Raw genomic sequence first — 18491 nt, 5'->3', positions numbered from 1 at the left:
GTTCTTGCCCCATGCTTCCCAGGCACCTTCATTTTACCCACGGAAAAACATAGAAAGGAGTGGAATGCAGACTTGAAATGTGTTGGCAGCCAATGCAGTTATTGGTCTTGTAAGATGTCTATAGGGTATTCTATGATTTGGTTAAAACTAGGAAGTGCAGAGTAAAGAGAGTTATGTGGCAAGCCACATGCTGGCACAGCAAACAATGAGAGCTAACACTTAAAAAAAGTAAGAAAAACAGAATTCTATGACAAGGAGTTGTGTCAATATGGCAAAATGGCCCCTTCTCACCCAAGAGAAGGACATGTAACCCCTGTGCAGTTACACACACAATGCCACAAAAAAGATAAAATCTAGTTTTTCATTGATGAAAGGGCAGCACATAATGGCTTAGGGATACACCACCCCCCTCAAAAAAAAAAGTACAGGAAAAGAATTGTGTTTGTCATTACTTTCACAGGCATTTGTTTGGTAGAGAGTAATTCATACTTGAATAGCCATTAGAAGTCCAAATGGGGAAAAAGAAGGAGAAGAGAGTTTTCCACAACCATGCAGTCATTGCACATATCATGAGACACCCTCTTCCCCGGCAGTTCAGCAGAATGAAACACAGCAGGAAGGTAATCCATGCTCCCAAAGGTGGATCAGATTGTTTTGCAACAAATCTACTTGTTATTTTTCAACTGTAATAACCCAAGACAGAACAGGGAATACACTGGGACACCATATTCATCATTTTGATTACCTGAAGTGAACCACACAGTCCCATCACCAACAGTTCTATGCAGCAGATCTTACAATCAAGAAGGCTGCATCTACACTGAAGAAATAATGCCATGGATCTGGAGCCACTTATCAATAAACAGAATCCAGAACACAAATTGCATCTAGCTTCTAGGGAATCCAAGATGTGTGGACCAGGTGAAGTCTGTCTACATCCAAGTCCACAGACACATCCATATTCTTAAGATTAAAGACATTTAATCATTTAGCATTTGCACCCTGTATTACTATCCATAATTACTGTAAATAAGGTACAGCGAAAGAATATAAGAAAATTTCAATAAACATGGAGTTACCTTTTTAACAAATCAAAGTACAGAGCAGATGCAAACTTTGCACATAAGATATCCTAAGCTGCAAATGCCATCTGCCCTGATATGAACCATCTCTAAAGAAAATGTGGATATTTTTTCCAGTATCCTTAAGCTAGAAGAAAATCAGAAAGAGGGTCAGTAGGACACAGTTTATAACTGTTTTTAAATAGTGATTCCTGGAGTCTAGGAGCTAAGCTATTGGGCAACTAGAGTAGGTCAGCCTCTAAGAAACTCAGCTGCCGGGTGAGATTTAGCAAGATTATAGTCAGTGAATAAGTCTCATAAGATTTTGATCCAGGGACCTCTACTGCAAATTCCCAACTGAGCAATTTTAAGCCCTAATTGTTCCCAGTTTTCTTCATACCTTGAAATTGTTCCACTCAATCTTACTTATGTTAAATTCTGTGGTGCTTTTTAATGGAGGCATGTGTCCATTAGTGACTAAGCTCAGACCACCAACAGGATTCCCATTACTGAGTGTGTCCTAGTTCGCAAAAGGTTAAAGCCAGACAGATTAACCTAGTACCATTTACTTTCAGTGGTCTCAATGTGCTATCAATTACTTATGCAGATTGGACAAGAAAATAATGAAAGGGCTTTCTTTGAAAGGATGTGGTTTCAGAATGTTCCAAAATAAACGATTCCAATCTTGCAATCTGTCTTTACTCATGTCATCCCTTTCATGTGTGCACTGATTTTGTTTTATTACATACTATATAAAGATGCCACGTGTAGTTTAGAAATTAAAGAAGATTAATTTTTCCTGTAATAAAATATAGAATGGCTAACATTCACAATCAAATATAGGGTGTTTCCCCATTTATATGAATACAATATACAATATAAACTGCAACCATGTTATACATTATCTGGGAGAAAACCAAACTGAAATCTATGAAATATGCTTTTAAGTAGACATATCTATTCAGGATTGTACTATTAATGGTATTGTATTGCTGCCATTTTCCTGAACATCTTCCATAAATAGGTATTTTGTATTTAGGATCTGCCTTTGCTAAATGAGTCAATCATATAACGTGCTGTTATTTTTTACCTTATATCTAGAATGCTTTACAGTTCAAATCACCAAAGCCCATTTTCACACAACTGTACTGAAATGACTGGAGAGATTCAAGATGAATTGTGTCCTCATATGATAAATTTCCAGTTACATGTAGGCGGTCATGACCCACATTCAAGCATTTCCAAATGAATTAACTGCTTTGCAGACGTCTAGCTTCAAAGCTAAACACAGCAGTACTTCAAAATATCTTTGTCACATTAATGGTTCCATTCTCCATATTCTGTGTGTACTTTCACAAGATCATTTTTACCACATACTACAGTTTCAGCAGACTAACAGTCTCCTCACAAAATCCAGCAGCCAAACAAAACCATGTATATGTTGCATAAAGGCACAGAAAGAGACATAACAGATGTAGAAACTCATCCCCCTCCTTTAAGGAAGGAACTTTACTCAATCAATTTCTGGAGATGTAGCCATGTTAGTCGACAGAACAAAACAAAAGAATCATGTAGTACCTGGAATAAACCACAGTGAACACAATGGGAATTGAGCATCCTTTGCTTTATGTGGTAAACTAATTACTGTATCAAAAGCTTTAAGATAAGTCATTTTATTTAAAATAGGGGAGCAAATCAATAAGAGGAGAGGCCGTCATCTCTCACATCAATGAGCTGCATCCAAATTTAACTATATTTAGGAGAGACCCTCTAAAGCGACTGGGATATAAATCAGTCATATTATAACCTAGTTACAGATGACAGCTATACATTACAATGGAAGTGTTCTTTTACAACATTCTAATTTCTTAAAGGGAATTTCATTTCAAAAGGATGCATTAATCAATATAATCTATTTTCCTTGATGAAAACACCTTGAGAAAGCATCTCAACAAAACACTTTCACTTTTATAGTCGGATACTGAAATATATATTTCAAATATGTCACCAGATACAAACGCTAATTTGTTTATTGTTCACAGATGCAATGAATGCATTCATCAAGGGTAAAACATAACTTGCTACAACAAATATATTAACAGATTTGCATAAATGCACTCCGTTCAAATGAGAAATCCCCTAAGGAGTTGGAAAGTTATAAAAGAGCACTTCCATTGCAATGTATAGCAGTCATCAATAACACAATGATATACAGCCTTTCTCAGTATTCCCAATACTTGTGTAGCATGGGTTCTTCTAAGCTGCTAATAAAGATACTCTGTGGCCCTATACAGACAGGCCAAAATAAAGCTGCTTCCGGTCACTTTGGAGGTATGGTGTTTCAATGATGTATGCGTCCTAAGAGTCTGGAAGCTGCACTCCAGTCCACCAGCCCTACATTTTTCTTAAATGTCCTACATTTTGGGCTAAATTTTATCCTACAATTGTCCTATATTTTGGTCTAAATTTTGTCCTACTTTTTCTCCCGGTTTTTAGTAGAGAATTATGCCAACCCTACGCTGGCCACATGGATTCGTCTTCGACAACACTGCGCTTCGACTTAGAAACAGAGATGAGCACTGCCCCCTACAGTTGATTGCAACCAGATATTCATGTCAAGGGAAACCATTTACCTTTACCTTTTAAATATTAAACATACTTGGAGGCAAGGAACAGAACCACAACTCTCTGGTAAGAGTGCAGATGCAGTCTCGGGTTTCATTTTTTATCATCATGGACTTCAAAATATGAGATTTGCAAACTCCCACTAAAAAGGGATTTTAGATCTGAATGCAAACATAGGAATGATGTTCTCTTAATATTTCTTATCCCATAGGCTATTTTACATAACAATCTTCATATTAAACAGTTACTGAATAAAATCCCTGTCCCCAAAAACATTTTATTTGTCTCAGAGGGGAAATGTTTCATTAGATTCTCTTCCTCCCACATTCTCCAGAATATATGAATAGCCATAAAAATGCAAAACTTGTGGGTATCGTGATGAAATGACAAGTTCTGTTTTAATTCTAATCATTGAGGGACAAGGGCAGGAGGAAAGCTGTTCCCTAAGACAAGGGTGGGTGGATGACCATAAGAATGGTGGAGGGAATTTTGGAATTTGGTGTTATGTAGGTTGGGAACCAGAAAGGGGATATTACAAACTCGGTAAGAGCATCCTCATGAGACTGGGGTGTTAAGTATAGTATTCACATTGTGTCAGCAAGCCATTGTCTCTGTTCAACTCACTGTTGATGGATTAGAAATTTTGGGAAAATTCTAATTCAACTGTTTCACTTTCCAAAATTCCTTTGTAATTTTTTGTTATTGGACCGCTGTCCTAAGGTCAGAGACAGAATGCCCAGGAAGACTGAAGAGATATAAAGAGGAGTGTGTAATTTTTGACTATGCCACATGCAGCCTTGTATCATACCTGTAGATGTATCCACTGTGAAGAGGGAAGAGAGATGCCCTGGTACCAGTTCATAAGTCACAACTCCATATATCCCAGAATCCTTGTCTGTAGCCACAACATTGATTATTTCTGATCCTGGTTGTGTATGGCTGCTGATACTTGCAATGTAAGTTGATGGGTTGAAGACAGGGTGATTGTCATTGATGTCTTCTATCTCGATGCGGGCAAAAGCTTGAGCACTTAGCCCACCCTGTTAAATAAATCAAATAAATTCTAAGCCAAAGGTCAATTATAACAAAGAACTGAGTACATAAATTTTTCACCTTGCTAGACCTCTGCTAATTTAAATACAGCAGAATCTGGCTCAAAGGACCTCTAGGTTACAGTGTAACAGAAGTGAAGCATGTAAAAATTATACACCTGTTTACTTTAGCATATTCATAAAGAAAGAACTCATCACAGTTAGCATCTATGCATTGTCAGCATTTTCCATTTGCACACAAGCCAAGGACATGGATCAGGCAGGTATTGAACACACAGACTCATTTCCAAAAAAATTTGTATTTTGAGGAACATCTGGAAGGCCTGCTTGGGCAGAAGGAAATGCAATAAATATTACAATATCAGCTTTAAGTGGTGAGGAGCGCAAAACATTATGAGACATATTTGACAAAATGTAAAATAGCATTGATAGAAGAATTGGAAAATAGCAGGAATATATTATAAGCCAATGAATGTACAATACTTTTGCGGGTTGGGGGAGGACAGACACAGTTAACATGAGACCAATATTTGTTAAAGGACATTTATTGAATTCAGATATTTATGCAAGTACAGTGTTTACTTATATTGTTGGGAATAGGTTTTATTTCTAAAAATGGTGGTGTCTAGGAATGACATGCACATTTCTAGTTGTAAGAGCACTAATTTTACTCTAAGCAGATGGCTAGTGTATCCAAGGACTATAACACATTTGTGGACTGGGAAATAAGTTGAATGGTGCAATAAAAGGGCAAAATCTTCTTTGACCTTTACATGCAGCTGAGTCTCAATCTCTCTTTGTTTGAAAACTCTACAAAATCAAAGTAAGTAGGAGGAACATAATATGGCATTACCATTTATAAGAAAATCCACTTACATAATCAATCTGTGCATTAGAACATTGCTTATTAGAATAAAAAGGAGAAAGTGAGGGAAAAGAGGAAAAAGATGGAAAGTGATGGCACCTTTAAAACTAACTTTTTTATTTTAGCATGATCTTTAGTGGATCTAAACCCACTTCTTCAGACGCAATGCAAAATGAAATTAAGGCTAAGGTATAAACCATATTTATGCAGTTTATACTGTGGGAGTGGAAATGAAATGTAAAAGGATCCAGAAAGCTATCCTAACTTGTCAAAGGGCTGGGCAACGTGATCTTTCTTTCAGGTCTTTCAGATCTTTACCAAAAGTCAATTTCCCTGGGTTCTCTTTGAGAAGATTCTTTTTGTTTTATATGCAGAAGCAAGAACCCTTGCATTAATATATGTAGTGTGTCACAAAGCCATTGTCTTTGTTCAAACCTCTGCTAATGGAGTGGAATTTCTGAATGTACAGTATATACAGTGCGCCCATGTCATACGCGGGCACACTGTACAGGGGTCTGAGCATATGCTCAAAGCTGTGGAGAGCCGTGCGGGAGTGCAGGGGTGCAAGGGGCAGTGTGTCCCATTCACTTGAATGGGGTGGTGCCTGTGGCATGCATGTGCTGCTGCGCCACTGTGTCACCGCGCCGCCACTGTGTGCACGAGACCCATTCAAGTGAATGGGGCTCGAGCATATGCGTTTTTCAGCATATGTGGGGGGGGGGTCCAGAATGGATCCCCGCGTAAGCCAAGGGCACACTGTTCTCACGTATAAGTTTAGAAATTTTAGACAAAAAAAATTGACCCAAAAAAAACTGGACTGACTTATCCATGGGTCAGTGTAAATACCGTACTTTAATTCTTATTTAAAAAGAGAACCATCCCCTGGTAAAAGACAAGTGTATAATCTGCCCTGGAATCACTGATCCTGCTCTGTTCTCTCATCCTTTAGGAGTTTAGCACACAGCAAAATAAAACAATTTACCGCTCCCGGATTCAAGCCAAATTCAGGCTGCCCTCAAAACTGCCATCCAGCTACAGCCTGACTCCAATACTAGCCCCTGAACTCACTTTGGTGGCCATTTTTCAAAGTCTGGAGCTTTCAGGAGCTTTAGATCCTTTGTTACATAGCCCTAAGTTTTACCATCGACCTATCCACGTGTCATATTAAAATTCATAGTTTTGGCCTCAAAACCTACCCTCGACTTATACATGGATTTATAGTTGAGTATATATAGTAATTCTGTTCAGCTGTCTGTCTTTCTGGTCTTCCTGCATAATTTCCTTGTTCAAGGACAATGATGTGTAAATCCCTGACTGTATGTCCAGAAATCTCACTACCACTCCGACTCTCATAATTGTATAAATATGCTTTATATTTGATGCTTTAATGCCACTCCGTACTGCATCTGAAGGAGTGGGATTATATCATTGGAAGCGCACGGTAAAATTAAACAGTCATATCCCCCCTTCCCCTTTCTTTTTCCCTTTAAAGTTGCAAGAGATTAACATAGCTATTTCCCTTATCATACTTCAGCAGGGATTCCACTTTTGCCCATGCTTTAGCATGTCACACTTTTTGGTTCTCTCTTGTTTCCTAATGATGTGACAATCTGTAAGTGTTTCAAAGAAAAAAAATATCAACTGAACCCTACCCACATTTATTTAGAAGTTCTCTTTGTGTTTAGTATAGTTTCCACGCTAGTAAATAGGTTTAGGTTTGTAGTCTAACAGTAACAGACCTGAGGCCCACCTTTCTTAGATTTGCACTTCTACAACCAGAAATAGAGGATCTGCTATAAAAGTATATTGGCTTGCTTCATTGTAGTTAACTGGCTTTCCACACTTGGCAGATCAAGAATCATGATGCTGTACTACATTACTCAAGCAGCATGTTTCATACACAATCTGTTCTATAAGGTAGCATCAGCCAGAAAATTATACTGGATCTTTTGTTTATTGTTTTCATATCTTAAGTGGGGACTGCTGGGGAATTGAAGCATCCATCAACATTATCTCTGAATGATAATGCTTTCATTATTCCAACATTAGCTCATATGGCCACATTGTCTACTTAGCCTGGCACTGAGGCTATTGTACTATAGTTATAAGGAAGCATAATTAAGTGGCTGGGGAAAATAGAGAGTACTCTTATAAAATGATAACAACTTGAGTCTGTATAAGCAGTGAGTAAATACAGGGTTGAGCTTTGGAGGAAAGTCTGTTTTATGTGTTCAGAGAAAAAAAAATATGGAACATCCTTTTCCCCAAATGGAGCAAATATTAATGTTAAAGGGCAAGTTAATGCCAAAGTTTGCAAAGATACTGCTTCAGAATAATTTTTATGCTCTTGTGAAACTCCCCAAAGGAACTACCTTTTCCAATTACAATAACCAGTTAAAGCTGAAACATTCAGTGTTAGGGATAAGAAGAGAAATTTGCATTTACCAAGACTTTTTTTTGCAAAATTTATCTTATTCCTAGTCTGTGAAAGTATTAACAAAAATACAAACAAGTGTATCTTTTAGTTTTCTGTCTTCAGTTGGAAACCATGAGCATCTTATTCCCCCTTTTTTTCAATTATAGACACAAGCAAATGTGCCCATTTTTAAATGTATCTATTAAAATAAGCACAAGTATGCTTAAAATGCATACATTAGAAAAGGTGCTTACCAAAATATGAGTAGCTTTCTGTGAGGGAAGAAAAATGTCTTGCAAACTGATGCAAAAGTTGGAATGCCACATGGGAAGGCTGGTGGCCTTCTCAAAAATGTAATGAAAATATAAGCAACATATCATCATATGTCTATTTGGTATAAGCCTTTCCAATAATTTTGGATGGTAGGCTAAGAGGCTTTCCTGAAAGCAGAGGGCTTACCATTACTAGAGGCAGTAGCAGAAAGTTTTCCATTTATTTTTTTTCAGTTATTCCATAATTTTCTGTAAAGGAACTAAGGAATACCACCACCACCACCACCACCCCAAAAAAATGCACAAACAGAGAGGATAAAAGTTTCTTTTATTTAACAGCTACAAAAAAAACCCCCAACACAAATTGATGTTCTCTGAAGATGCCAGCCACAGATGCTGGCGAAACGTCAGGAAGAAAATCTTCTAGAACATGGCCACATAGCCCAAAAAACCCACAAAAAACTATGGATGCCAGCCATGAAAGCCTTCAACTTCACAAATTGATGACCTTCTCTCATAATTTAAAAACAGGACTTCGACAGCAATAATAGTACCAGTGGCAGCTGGTGTTTCCCAAGACAGTGGGGGTTGGATAGTTTTAAAAGCACTATCCAAGGTGCTGACAGGGTTCCCCAACCTGGATAAGTCCTTTGACACTAGGAATAAAACCTGGAGTGGATTCATCACCTCAAGGACTAGCTACTAGCCACAAACGAACTGTTCTTCCTCCTGAAACTTTGTTCCGATAAGAAAGACTGCAGCTTCAGTACTGCCAAGTGTTGTGGCAAAGTTCTACTTCCTATTATAATTGTAGGTTCTCTGCCACAGTCAAAACTGGTTTTCTCAAACCTCTGAAAAAGCATTAAAAATGCCTACCCTGTTGCAAAGGGCATTTTTGGCCCAGCAAAAACCCAGGCAGTAGAGCAGAACATTAGCATTTCATTAAGTTCATATCAATCTACATGAACCATGGATTTTGCAGGGAGCATGAAAAACTGTGTTATTGTGCTGGAATTCGAAGCCAGAAGTCTGGTTCACCTCTGGAGTAATTTTATATCTTTTAGTACCAAAGGCAGACAGAAGGATGATGTATTATATAAGGGGGGGATATAAGAAGCCCACCCTCTCATCTGTATAGTTGAGGGAGAACTTATGGAGCTGGACTAAGAACCCTGTGGTCCAAGAGCAGCATACTAATTTAATGCAGTCTTTGGCCTAATGTCATGCAATCCTACTTTAATGCAGTCTGCAAAGATGGAGGTACAGAGAGAGAGAGAGAGAGAGTGGGTGAGTTACTGGAATACTCTGTCCTATAGGTTCTTGTTCTACCAATCACCAGTTTCATGGTCCTGCACACACTGACACACATAGACACACACACTACATACACACTGACTTTTTCTGTGGGTGTATAGTTTTTCACACACAAAACTTCCTTCTGGGAGACGTGATGCATGATCAATAGCTGAACGAAACTGGACAAAAACATGTTCTGTGCCAAATTCAGCAATGTTTCTAGGGAAGGAGCTGGGATTTCTTGTTCCATTCGGCTTCATATTAGTCTTCTGCATGTTCCATATGCTGCCCTCATATGACAGTTCTTGTCTTGTAATGTCCAGAGTTTGGGAATGAAAATAGTTTTTCTTGTTTCACATTGACAAAGGACCCTGTCCTGAGGGCAAAGGACATTCAGTCCTCATGAAAGGCAGTGTGGAGCCTTGCCTATCTTATAAAAGTTGCTGGAATAATAACTGAATTAACTTATGTAAAGTATTTTACCACTCTGAAACACTATATAAGATGTTAATAATAAATCTATCTAATATGAATATAGGTAAAAACAGAAACCAGTATAATAGTTAATTTGATACCTTTGGTTTTCATACAACAATACTTGCACAAAGTTAACTTGGCAGGAGCAATTTTGAAGATCTCTAGTTACAGGAAACAACAGCTGCTGCTATGTCTGCTCTTACAACTATGACAATAATACTCTGTGTGCTGGAAGAAAAATAATAGATTTTCCAGAATATAAATGCCATTTTAGGCTGCTATTCTACATCTACGTACCTGGGAGTAAGGTCTACTAAGACACAACAGGGTTACTCCTGGGTAAACATGTACAGCATTGCACTCTTAAGTATGCTTGAGCTTTTAAGGAATACTGTTACTATACTAAAGCATTTTAAATTTCAATTGCACATTTTGTCTTTCTCCATCAGGAATACCACACCTATCATTTTCTCCTTAAAGCCCAAAAAACTTTTATTCAATCCTTTTGCTGATTCACAGTAAAAAGGAGAAGGAAGAGAAATGAGTACAAATAAGAATAATAACAAGACCTTCCCATTTGAATTCCAATGGAAAATGCTTTCATGCTTTTTAATGTTAGGAAACTGTGACTATGATAAATGATCCTGAGCTTAGATTATGGTTCTCTGTGTTTCTGCCTGTTCTTTATCAGCACTCAGTTTATATAACAAGTGGGAAAGCAATGCAGCTAGCTTTTTGAATGGAGAAAAAACCTGCAGCTATACTCAAAACAGACATGAGAGTTTGAAAAAAGAAACCACGTTGTATCCCCCCCCCCCCCCCCCCAATATACACTCAAACACACACCACTGTCTTTTCTACTGTAAAGCTAGTTTCCACTACAATTCTCAAGTCTGGAGGTGCCAATATTCCACTCTTCAAATCTGCAAAAGGTATCTTAAAGATGTTTGGATTTTTCTGTTAACTGAAAAACTTAGAAATTCAATGCACTGTAGCAGTGTTAAATTATTTCTGTTTCAAATAGCAATATGATAGCGACGGAAAGCCAACTGCAATGTTTCATTATCTTTTCAGGACACAACAGCTCTGCTGTCTGGCCTTGAGATTGCACTAAAATAATGAAAAGAACAAGAATAATATCCCATCTTTTCCACCTGGGACTCAAGGTAACTTACAAAAACAAGAAATATAAAAATATCAAAAAGATTAAAAATATAAAAATATCAATAAAATTAAAAACCTAATAAAACAAATGATTAGAAAGAAGAGCACTCTATTCTTCTATTCTATACAAGGAACCCAGGAGGAGTAGGGATCAAAAATATCTGACAATATTTGAAAAATGATTTTGAAATGTCTGTATCAAGTATTGGAAAACTCTGACAAGAATAATCCTGAGTATTACTCTGCCAAAAAAAAATAAAAATAAAATATTCACACACTTTTTAACAGAATTTACTTCACAAAAACACTTCTTCCATGCAGAAAATGCTGTTTTCAAGAGAGAGGAGGATCCAAATCGAAGTTTTATACAATTCACCAACTACAGCATTATCTGCGGGGGGGGGACTTTTTGTGCAGATAAAAGTATTTCTGTGCCAGAAATGCTGTTTGTTGTACAAAAAGACCGTGTGCAAATTTCACAGAGAATGTGTTCCAAACTATGAACAAGTCTTTTGAAAAGTGTGGTTTCTGAAAACTTTCTCATGGCAGGTAGAAAATTGCTAAAATTACTCCTTGTTTTCATCAAGCATGTTTTTTTAACAAACAATTACAATCCCTAAGCAGATGATAGGTTGCCAGGTGCTAGGAAGGGATGTGTCTGCTGTGGTGTTGTGAGTGGTATTGGCAGCACTAGTGCTGTGCTGTGCTGAATGAACCCTTCCTGTGATACGAAAGGCAATTAGGTTGGTGCAAGATCCACCCTGATCCAGCAGCACTTCATTCAATGATAGGACACAACATGAGAGGTACTAGTCCCTTGCTTGCCTTGCAATGACAGAACTCGAACAACAGTGTCAGGATCATAGTGCTGCCATACTTGCTTGTCATGCATATATTTTTTTGTATTATTGGATGATGAATTGTGTTATAATAATGGTGGTGCTAGGTGGGAGAACTGTTATCTTTTGAGGCTGATAATGAGCAGATTTGAGTGAAGAAGAATGTACTTTGAACTGTCAAAGTCGAATTGATGGGGACACTTGTTACAAATAAGGAAAAGAAGACAATCCTGGGAACAGAATTGTTTTGATTCACACAGGCAAATGGGGTGCAAGCATGCATTTGAAGTGCTAGGTGTTTTTAATATACTTTGCAACCAGAAATGCTTCAGTTCTGTCAATGTGGTTATGCTGTGAATAATTTTAATTTCTGAATAAGGTTTCCTGAACATCCTGGAGTTGTTTTTATAAACTGATGTCTGTCAGAGCATGACAAATAGTCTGGATATGAGTGGAGAGAGCAGACAGAAATGTTTGAGAAAGTGAGAGAGCAAGCATGTCAGAACAAACAGTCTCTTTCATATTACACAATTATAACACTTTTACACCACTTTGACATGACTACATCATTTGTAGTTTGGTGAGGCACTTGCACTCTCTGGAATTCTAAACACCCCAAAAAAACGACATTCAGTAGTACAGTGCCATGGCAATCATAGCAGTACCAAAGTGCTATAACAGCAATTTGAAAGAGATTTAAATCTGCTATTTTGCACTGGTTTTGCTAATCTTATTATCTTCACAATAATCTTGGGAACTAAGTCCTTCTTAGGAAGTACAATTTGGGACACTGATGCTTTATGGCTGGACCTCCATCCACTTCTGTGCCCTATCCCCCCAACTGATTCTGCAGGTGCATCAATGGCCCTTTAAACATAAACAAACAAACAAACAAAAAACGTTTTGTAATGCAGCCTGAGACAAGAATACTAGATTAAATTCACAATTAACACTGTAAATTAAATGAAACACTTAAGGCTTAAATGAAACAATTAAAATTCCATTTAAAACTATAATCATGTTGTTACAACTCAGCATATTTGCATTTTGCTTTCCTCTCCTAGTTAAAAAAAAACTTCAGTTTTCAGCTTCTTTACATGAATGAAATCCAAATGAAAAGGAAAGGAGTCAATCAATGCTATTTGCAAGTGGGAGTAGAAGACAGAATGCTGCTCGCATAGGAAATTGTGTTTATTGTAAACATGTCTCTACTCCATTCTTTGGATATAAATGCAAGGGGAAGAACTGTCTAAACAAAAGGATACTGAGATGGGAAGGAATGAAACCTGACTCCTTTCCTCTACCTTTCCTTGCTGTGTCTCATTACAAAAAGGCCAGAGAAAGGGGGCCTAAAAATAGAGGACCATCATGAGAAAAGGCGAGAAAGAAAATCTGTCTGCTTGCTAAATATTTCTGCTTGTATAGATGTAAAGACCTCATGCTTACTGCACATGTGAACAGAACTGAAAATTAATACGCTTCAGCTATTTTTTTTTAAAGAAAGAAGTACTGCACAATCACAAGCATAGGTAGAATGGGGTAATGTGTAAGAAGGAAATGAACCCCAATATTTGAAATATTATTTTTTACACTACAGCTTCCAGACTCATCATGGGCACTGGAGGGTTCTCGGTGGTATAGTCCAAAGAAATGACTGTTCTAAAATTTGAGTAAAAGCTCTGAGCTAAAGCTTTTTCCCCGAGTTCTGAATTGAACTGTTTTACACTGTATGGGAAATAGTGTGCAAGCAAACATTCATACTACCTTCCTTCCAAAAATGTAATGTTATCAGCAAAGACCAGGCTGCCTACTTGCAGAATCAGCCTTCAAGATTTTCTCCCCAATTACTGCCTCCCTAGAAGCAGCACTTCTTTTTCTCAGCAGAGTAAATGGCAGCAATATATAGTGCAAACAGTGAAAAGAGAACCACTGTTTCTCCTTCTTCCTTTTTAACATTTGAGAACCTCAAAGAGGGCTGCATGATGAGCTCTTCCTTTCCAGTAGCAGCAGCTCCAACAGTGTATCAGACAAACCATCCCTTGAAAAGGCAGGGCAGTGCTACCCAAACTGATGGCCTGTGGACCAGTCCCAATCCTCAAGCCATTGGCTGTCAAGTTTCCTGAAAAGGAAGAAATAGTTGCAGCCAATGGACACAAATATGGTGCTGGCCTCTCCATACTGGGGGGAAATGCCTGCTGGTCTGTCACATCAGTATCTTAAGAGGCATTACTGTACAGAACTCAAAATGTGACTTCCTATTGATACAAATATATGTAACTGGATACACAAAGGGAAAAGTCCCAGTATTTTTCTGTACAGTAGGCCCTCCATATTTGCTAGGTTTAGGGGTGCAGGACCTCTATGAAAATGGAAAAACAGCAAATAAAAAGCCACTTTTTTATCCCAAAGAACACCACTCTAGTAAACTTTAGAACAACTCAATGTCTGTTGAAGGGTGACAAGAATCACACTGAAGGGCCTACAAATGTGTTCTCTCTAGGAATCTCTTAGGGCTGGGACAAACAGTCCAAAAGTGTCGTGGCTGCAGCGATTTTATATTTAGGGACCGCACACCAACCAACTGCACGGTCCCTAACCCTAGAACGTGCCAGCAGCAGCATCATGGCGTGATGTCTTTGCGCCACCCCAGGCCGCTTATGACAGCCTGGCAGTGGCATGGAAAAGAGTTCTGGTACAAAGCTCCTTTTCAGTGCATGCATCATTGGCGTGGCAACCAAATGGCCATGCCAACAATGCAGAGGGGAGAGGGGCTGCCCCTTTCTCCTCTGTAGCGCTGGCCCCGCGGGGGTACACTGGGTGCCTAAGGCGCCAGGGTTCCTCTTTTCTAGGCCAAAGAGAAGTGGCATTCTACTCCCACTTGTATTTTGCCACTTCTCTTTGGCCTGGAAAAATGCCGGATTGGGACCGCAGGGGTTGCCTGTGAGGTTTCCCTGGCCCCAATCTGGCACAAACAGGGATGGCTGCAGGCCACCCCTTTGGGGCAGTCCGTACCATGCCTAAGTCATCCATAATGGCTTTATGGTCAACATCCAGCAGGAATTGACCATAGAGTCATGCTGGAGGACCTAGAGTCCTAGAGAGAACATATTAATCAAATTCTCAAATAATCAAAGCCACAAAAGTCAAAGCCAAAAATGTGGAGGGCCAACTGTATAAAAAGAGCAGTGTACTTCAGATCATAGCCTAGAACTAAAACACAGGTGGACAGCTTTCAGCCTTTGAAATATGAATGGCCCATACCCATCTTCTGCACCATTGAGTCCAATACCACTTAGAAGGACACAGGTTCTCCAGTACTGAGCTAGAGCAAACACAATGAAATAAATACAGAATCTGTTTTTTAAATGATACGGAAAATAGTATGCTTTCCTTACAGAACACATGGAGACCCAGTGATGGACAGTGGTATTCTTACCCTTCACAGAGAGAACAACAACAAAGGTTTGCAAGAGTGGCATTATTCAACAAAGACACTTACCCCATCTGTAGCTTTCACCAAGAGATCATATGCAGATGGATCTTGTTCCCTGTCAATGTCCCGAGAGACACATATGTGACCACTGCTCATGTCAATTTGGAATGCTTTTGATTTCTCATAGCTATGGAAACTATCATAGAGAGAGTACTCAATCTGCCCAAAACTGCCTGCATCCATGTCTGTAGCCTTCACCTGCAATGAGACAATGAAGACAATCCTATTATCTCTTCCATTATTATTGATGGAACCCAACATTCATCATTATTCAAATAAAATGTACTTTTCATGATGGTTTAGGCTGCCAGATCCAGCATGATGTAGCAGTATGGCTGTTGGGTTAGGACTCCAGAAGACTTGGGTTTGAATCCCGGCTCAGCTATGGAAACCCACTGGGTGAACTTGGGCAAGTCACTCTCTCTCATCTTTAGAGGAAGGCTGTGACAAACCTACTCTGAACAAATCTTGCCAAAACAAACCATGTAATAAGGTCATCTTAGGCTTGTCAGGTCAGAAACAACTTGAAGACATACACACAAACATGTGTCACTCCACATCAAGCAAGTTCTATGTTTGCAATTGGATTTTTTTTAATGGAAGATCATTTTTATGCCATTCTTGCTCCCACTGTTTCTAGGACTTACTTCAAATGAAACTTAAAACCATCACATCACTTACTATGACTCCATTTCAAAGTCCTTTCAGATGTCTCCTCTTACATTCCACCTCAGATCTCATGAAGACACCAAGATTTCAACATTAATTTGAGTTAGTTCCTCAGCCTCACCCAACTTTTTGTAACAGCTTGCATGATGAAAAGATCTGAAGATCCTCACAAGCTTGCACATATTATTAAGATATTATGATAATATGGATTTGGAGATTTTTTTTTTCTTACACTCAGAATAGCTACATTTCATTTTGCAAAAATGACGATTAGTATTGTAATGGTGAAGACTGTCATTTAGAAGGAAAGTCAGGTGGGATGGACATAACCAGTTACCAAAATGCTCTTCATTTTGATATTTTAATCTAGCAATCTTTGATATTTAATCTAATCAAAATCTGTGTCAGACAGTTTGATCTGGCACAAAACCCAGAAGATTATTTCAACAAATACAACACTACAACCAGAGCAACAACGCTGTTATCCCACAAGGTATGCTATCAACTGTTTTACTCTTCCACTATCCCTTCGTGTGCACTGTAATGTTTTGTCCCCTGAAATCATTAATTGCTAAAAGAAGCTTAAGCATGTGCAGTTAAAGATAGACAGAAGTACAGTAGTTATAAAGCTAGAGCATATTAACAGCAAGTAACTTAATAATTAGATAATAAATGGTAATAAACTCTGCTCTTTTGGACATACTAAATGTTCTACTACTTTTATATTTCACATAAAGAGATTTCACCTAAACATTAGAAAGAACTTCCTGACAGTAAGAGCTGTTCAACAGTGGATCACACTCCTATGGAGTTTGGTGGAGTCTCCTTCTTTGAAAGTTTTTAACAGTGGCTGGATGGCCATCCATTGGGAATGCTTTGATTCTGCATTTCTGCATGGCAGGGGGTTGCACTAAAAGCCCTTGTGGTCTCTTCCAACTCTATGATTCTATGATTAATTAATATTTGAGGCAGAACAATAAATGTGTCCATTCAAATTGATTTCTGGCCAAAGTCTTTTGAAATGTAACTAGAGAATCCTCTCTTAGATTCCTCCCCATTAAATGGACTGAAATTCAACTTAACAATTTGGAAAAGCACTTGGTCCACGGGCTTGTTTTTATACTGTATGTTTTTTAAGTTCATTCTGTGAACTGCTCACAGGATGTCAACTATCGGGAACATGAGCTATTACAGATATTTAATATAGTACCAGATATAGTCAGGTAGATGCAATTTCCACAACAAGGGCATATTTTTTAAAACTCCCTTACTCCAGAAAAGGCACGCTCCAAAGTTCACATATCCTTGAGATTCACCCTTATATCTATATGACCCTGAAATGAGTATATAGATGCTGCAGCCAATTCTGTGAGCTATCCCATAGCAGTACCAGAATCTAGAACTGAAACTGCAAATAAATGATTAAATGGTCAGTAAAACCCTGCCATAAAACATTAACAGCTGTCCATAACATTTTAACTATATAGTCAACCTTCTGTATCCACAGATTTTTTATCCATGAATTCAGCCATTCACAGTTTGAGTGTGTATGTATACACACACACACACACACACACACACACACACACACACACTATTTTACTATGCCATTTTATTTAATGGGATTTGAGCATTCACAGATTCTGGTATTCATTGAGGGAGGAGTCCTGGAACCAAATCCCAGTGGATACCAAGGGGCCACTGTGTATTATTTTTCCCACATTCTGAAGTTATGCAGAGATACATTTAACCCTTTCTAGTAGAACAACAACAACAAAGTATCTACACACAAAAACAGCATGGTGTAGTTGTTTGAATGTTAGACTAGGACAACAAGACCAGGGGTCGTATCCCTGCTTAGGTATGGAAACCCACTGGGTGACCTTAGGCGGGTCACACTCTCTCAGCCTCAGAGGAAGACAAGGGGAGACCCCTTCTGAATAAATTCTGCCAAGAAAAACCCATGTAATAGCGTTATTAAACTGTAAATGGTCCTCGTGTGATAATCTGCTAAATCACAATTCTATTGCCTTAACCAATATGGAGAGTGCACAGATAATCTTCTTAACCATTTTTAAAAGGTTGGAAGCAAGCCATTGGCTCATCGTATATGGGCTGTCTAGTATGCCTTCTCCTAGAAATATGGCTGATCAGACAGTTTTGTGCCTTCTTTAGTATGTTCTGATACAACACAAGAACATGATGTCCAAAAATGTGAGTTTTCACATGCCCATCATTCCCCTTTCTCTTTTACATAAAAGG

The 18491-nt window shown here is 38.4% G+C and overlaps 1 protein-coding gene across 1 annotated transcript in view; it reads right to left on the bottom strand.

The window, feature by feature from the left end:
* The window catches only part of DCHS2 (dachsous cadherin-related 2), a 122905-nt gene that overhangs the window by 55286 nt on the left and 49128 nt on the right, over positions 1 to 18491 (bottom strand). The window contains exons 2-3 of the mRNA XM_042469673.1: positions 15567 to 15758; positions 4495 to 4726 (exon numbers count right to left, since the gene is read on the bottom strand). Coding sequence (XP_042325607.1) covers positions 4495 to 4726; positions 15567 to 15758 — 424 coding nt within the window. The remainder of the gene's footprint in view (positions 1 to 4494; positions 4727 to 15566; positions 15759 to 18491) is intronic.

Source organism: Sceloporus undulatus, chromosome 5 (genome assembly GCF_019175285.1).
Source record: "Sceloporus undulatus isolate JIND9_A2432 ecotype Alabama chromosome 5, SceUnd_v1.1, whole genome shotgun sequence".
NCBI lineage: Eukaryota > Metazoa > Chordata > Lepidosauria > Squamata > Phrynosomatidae > Sceloporus > Sceloporus undulatus.
The sequence above is the reverse complement of the archived record's forward strand: the minus strand, read 5'-3'. Positions and strand labels throughout refer to the sequence as shown.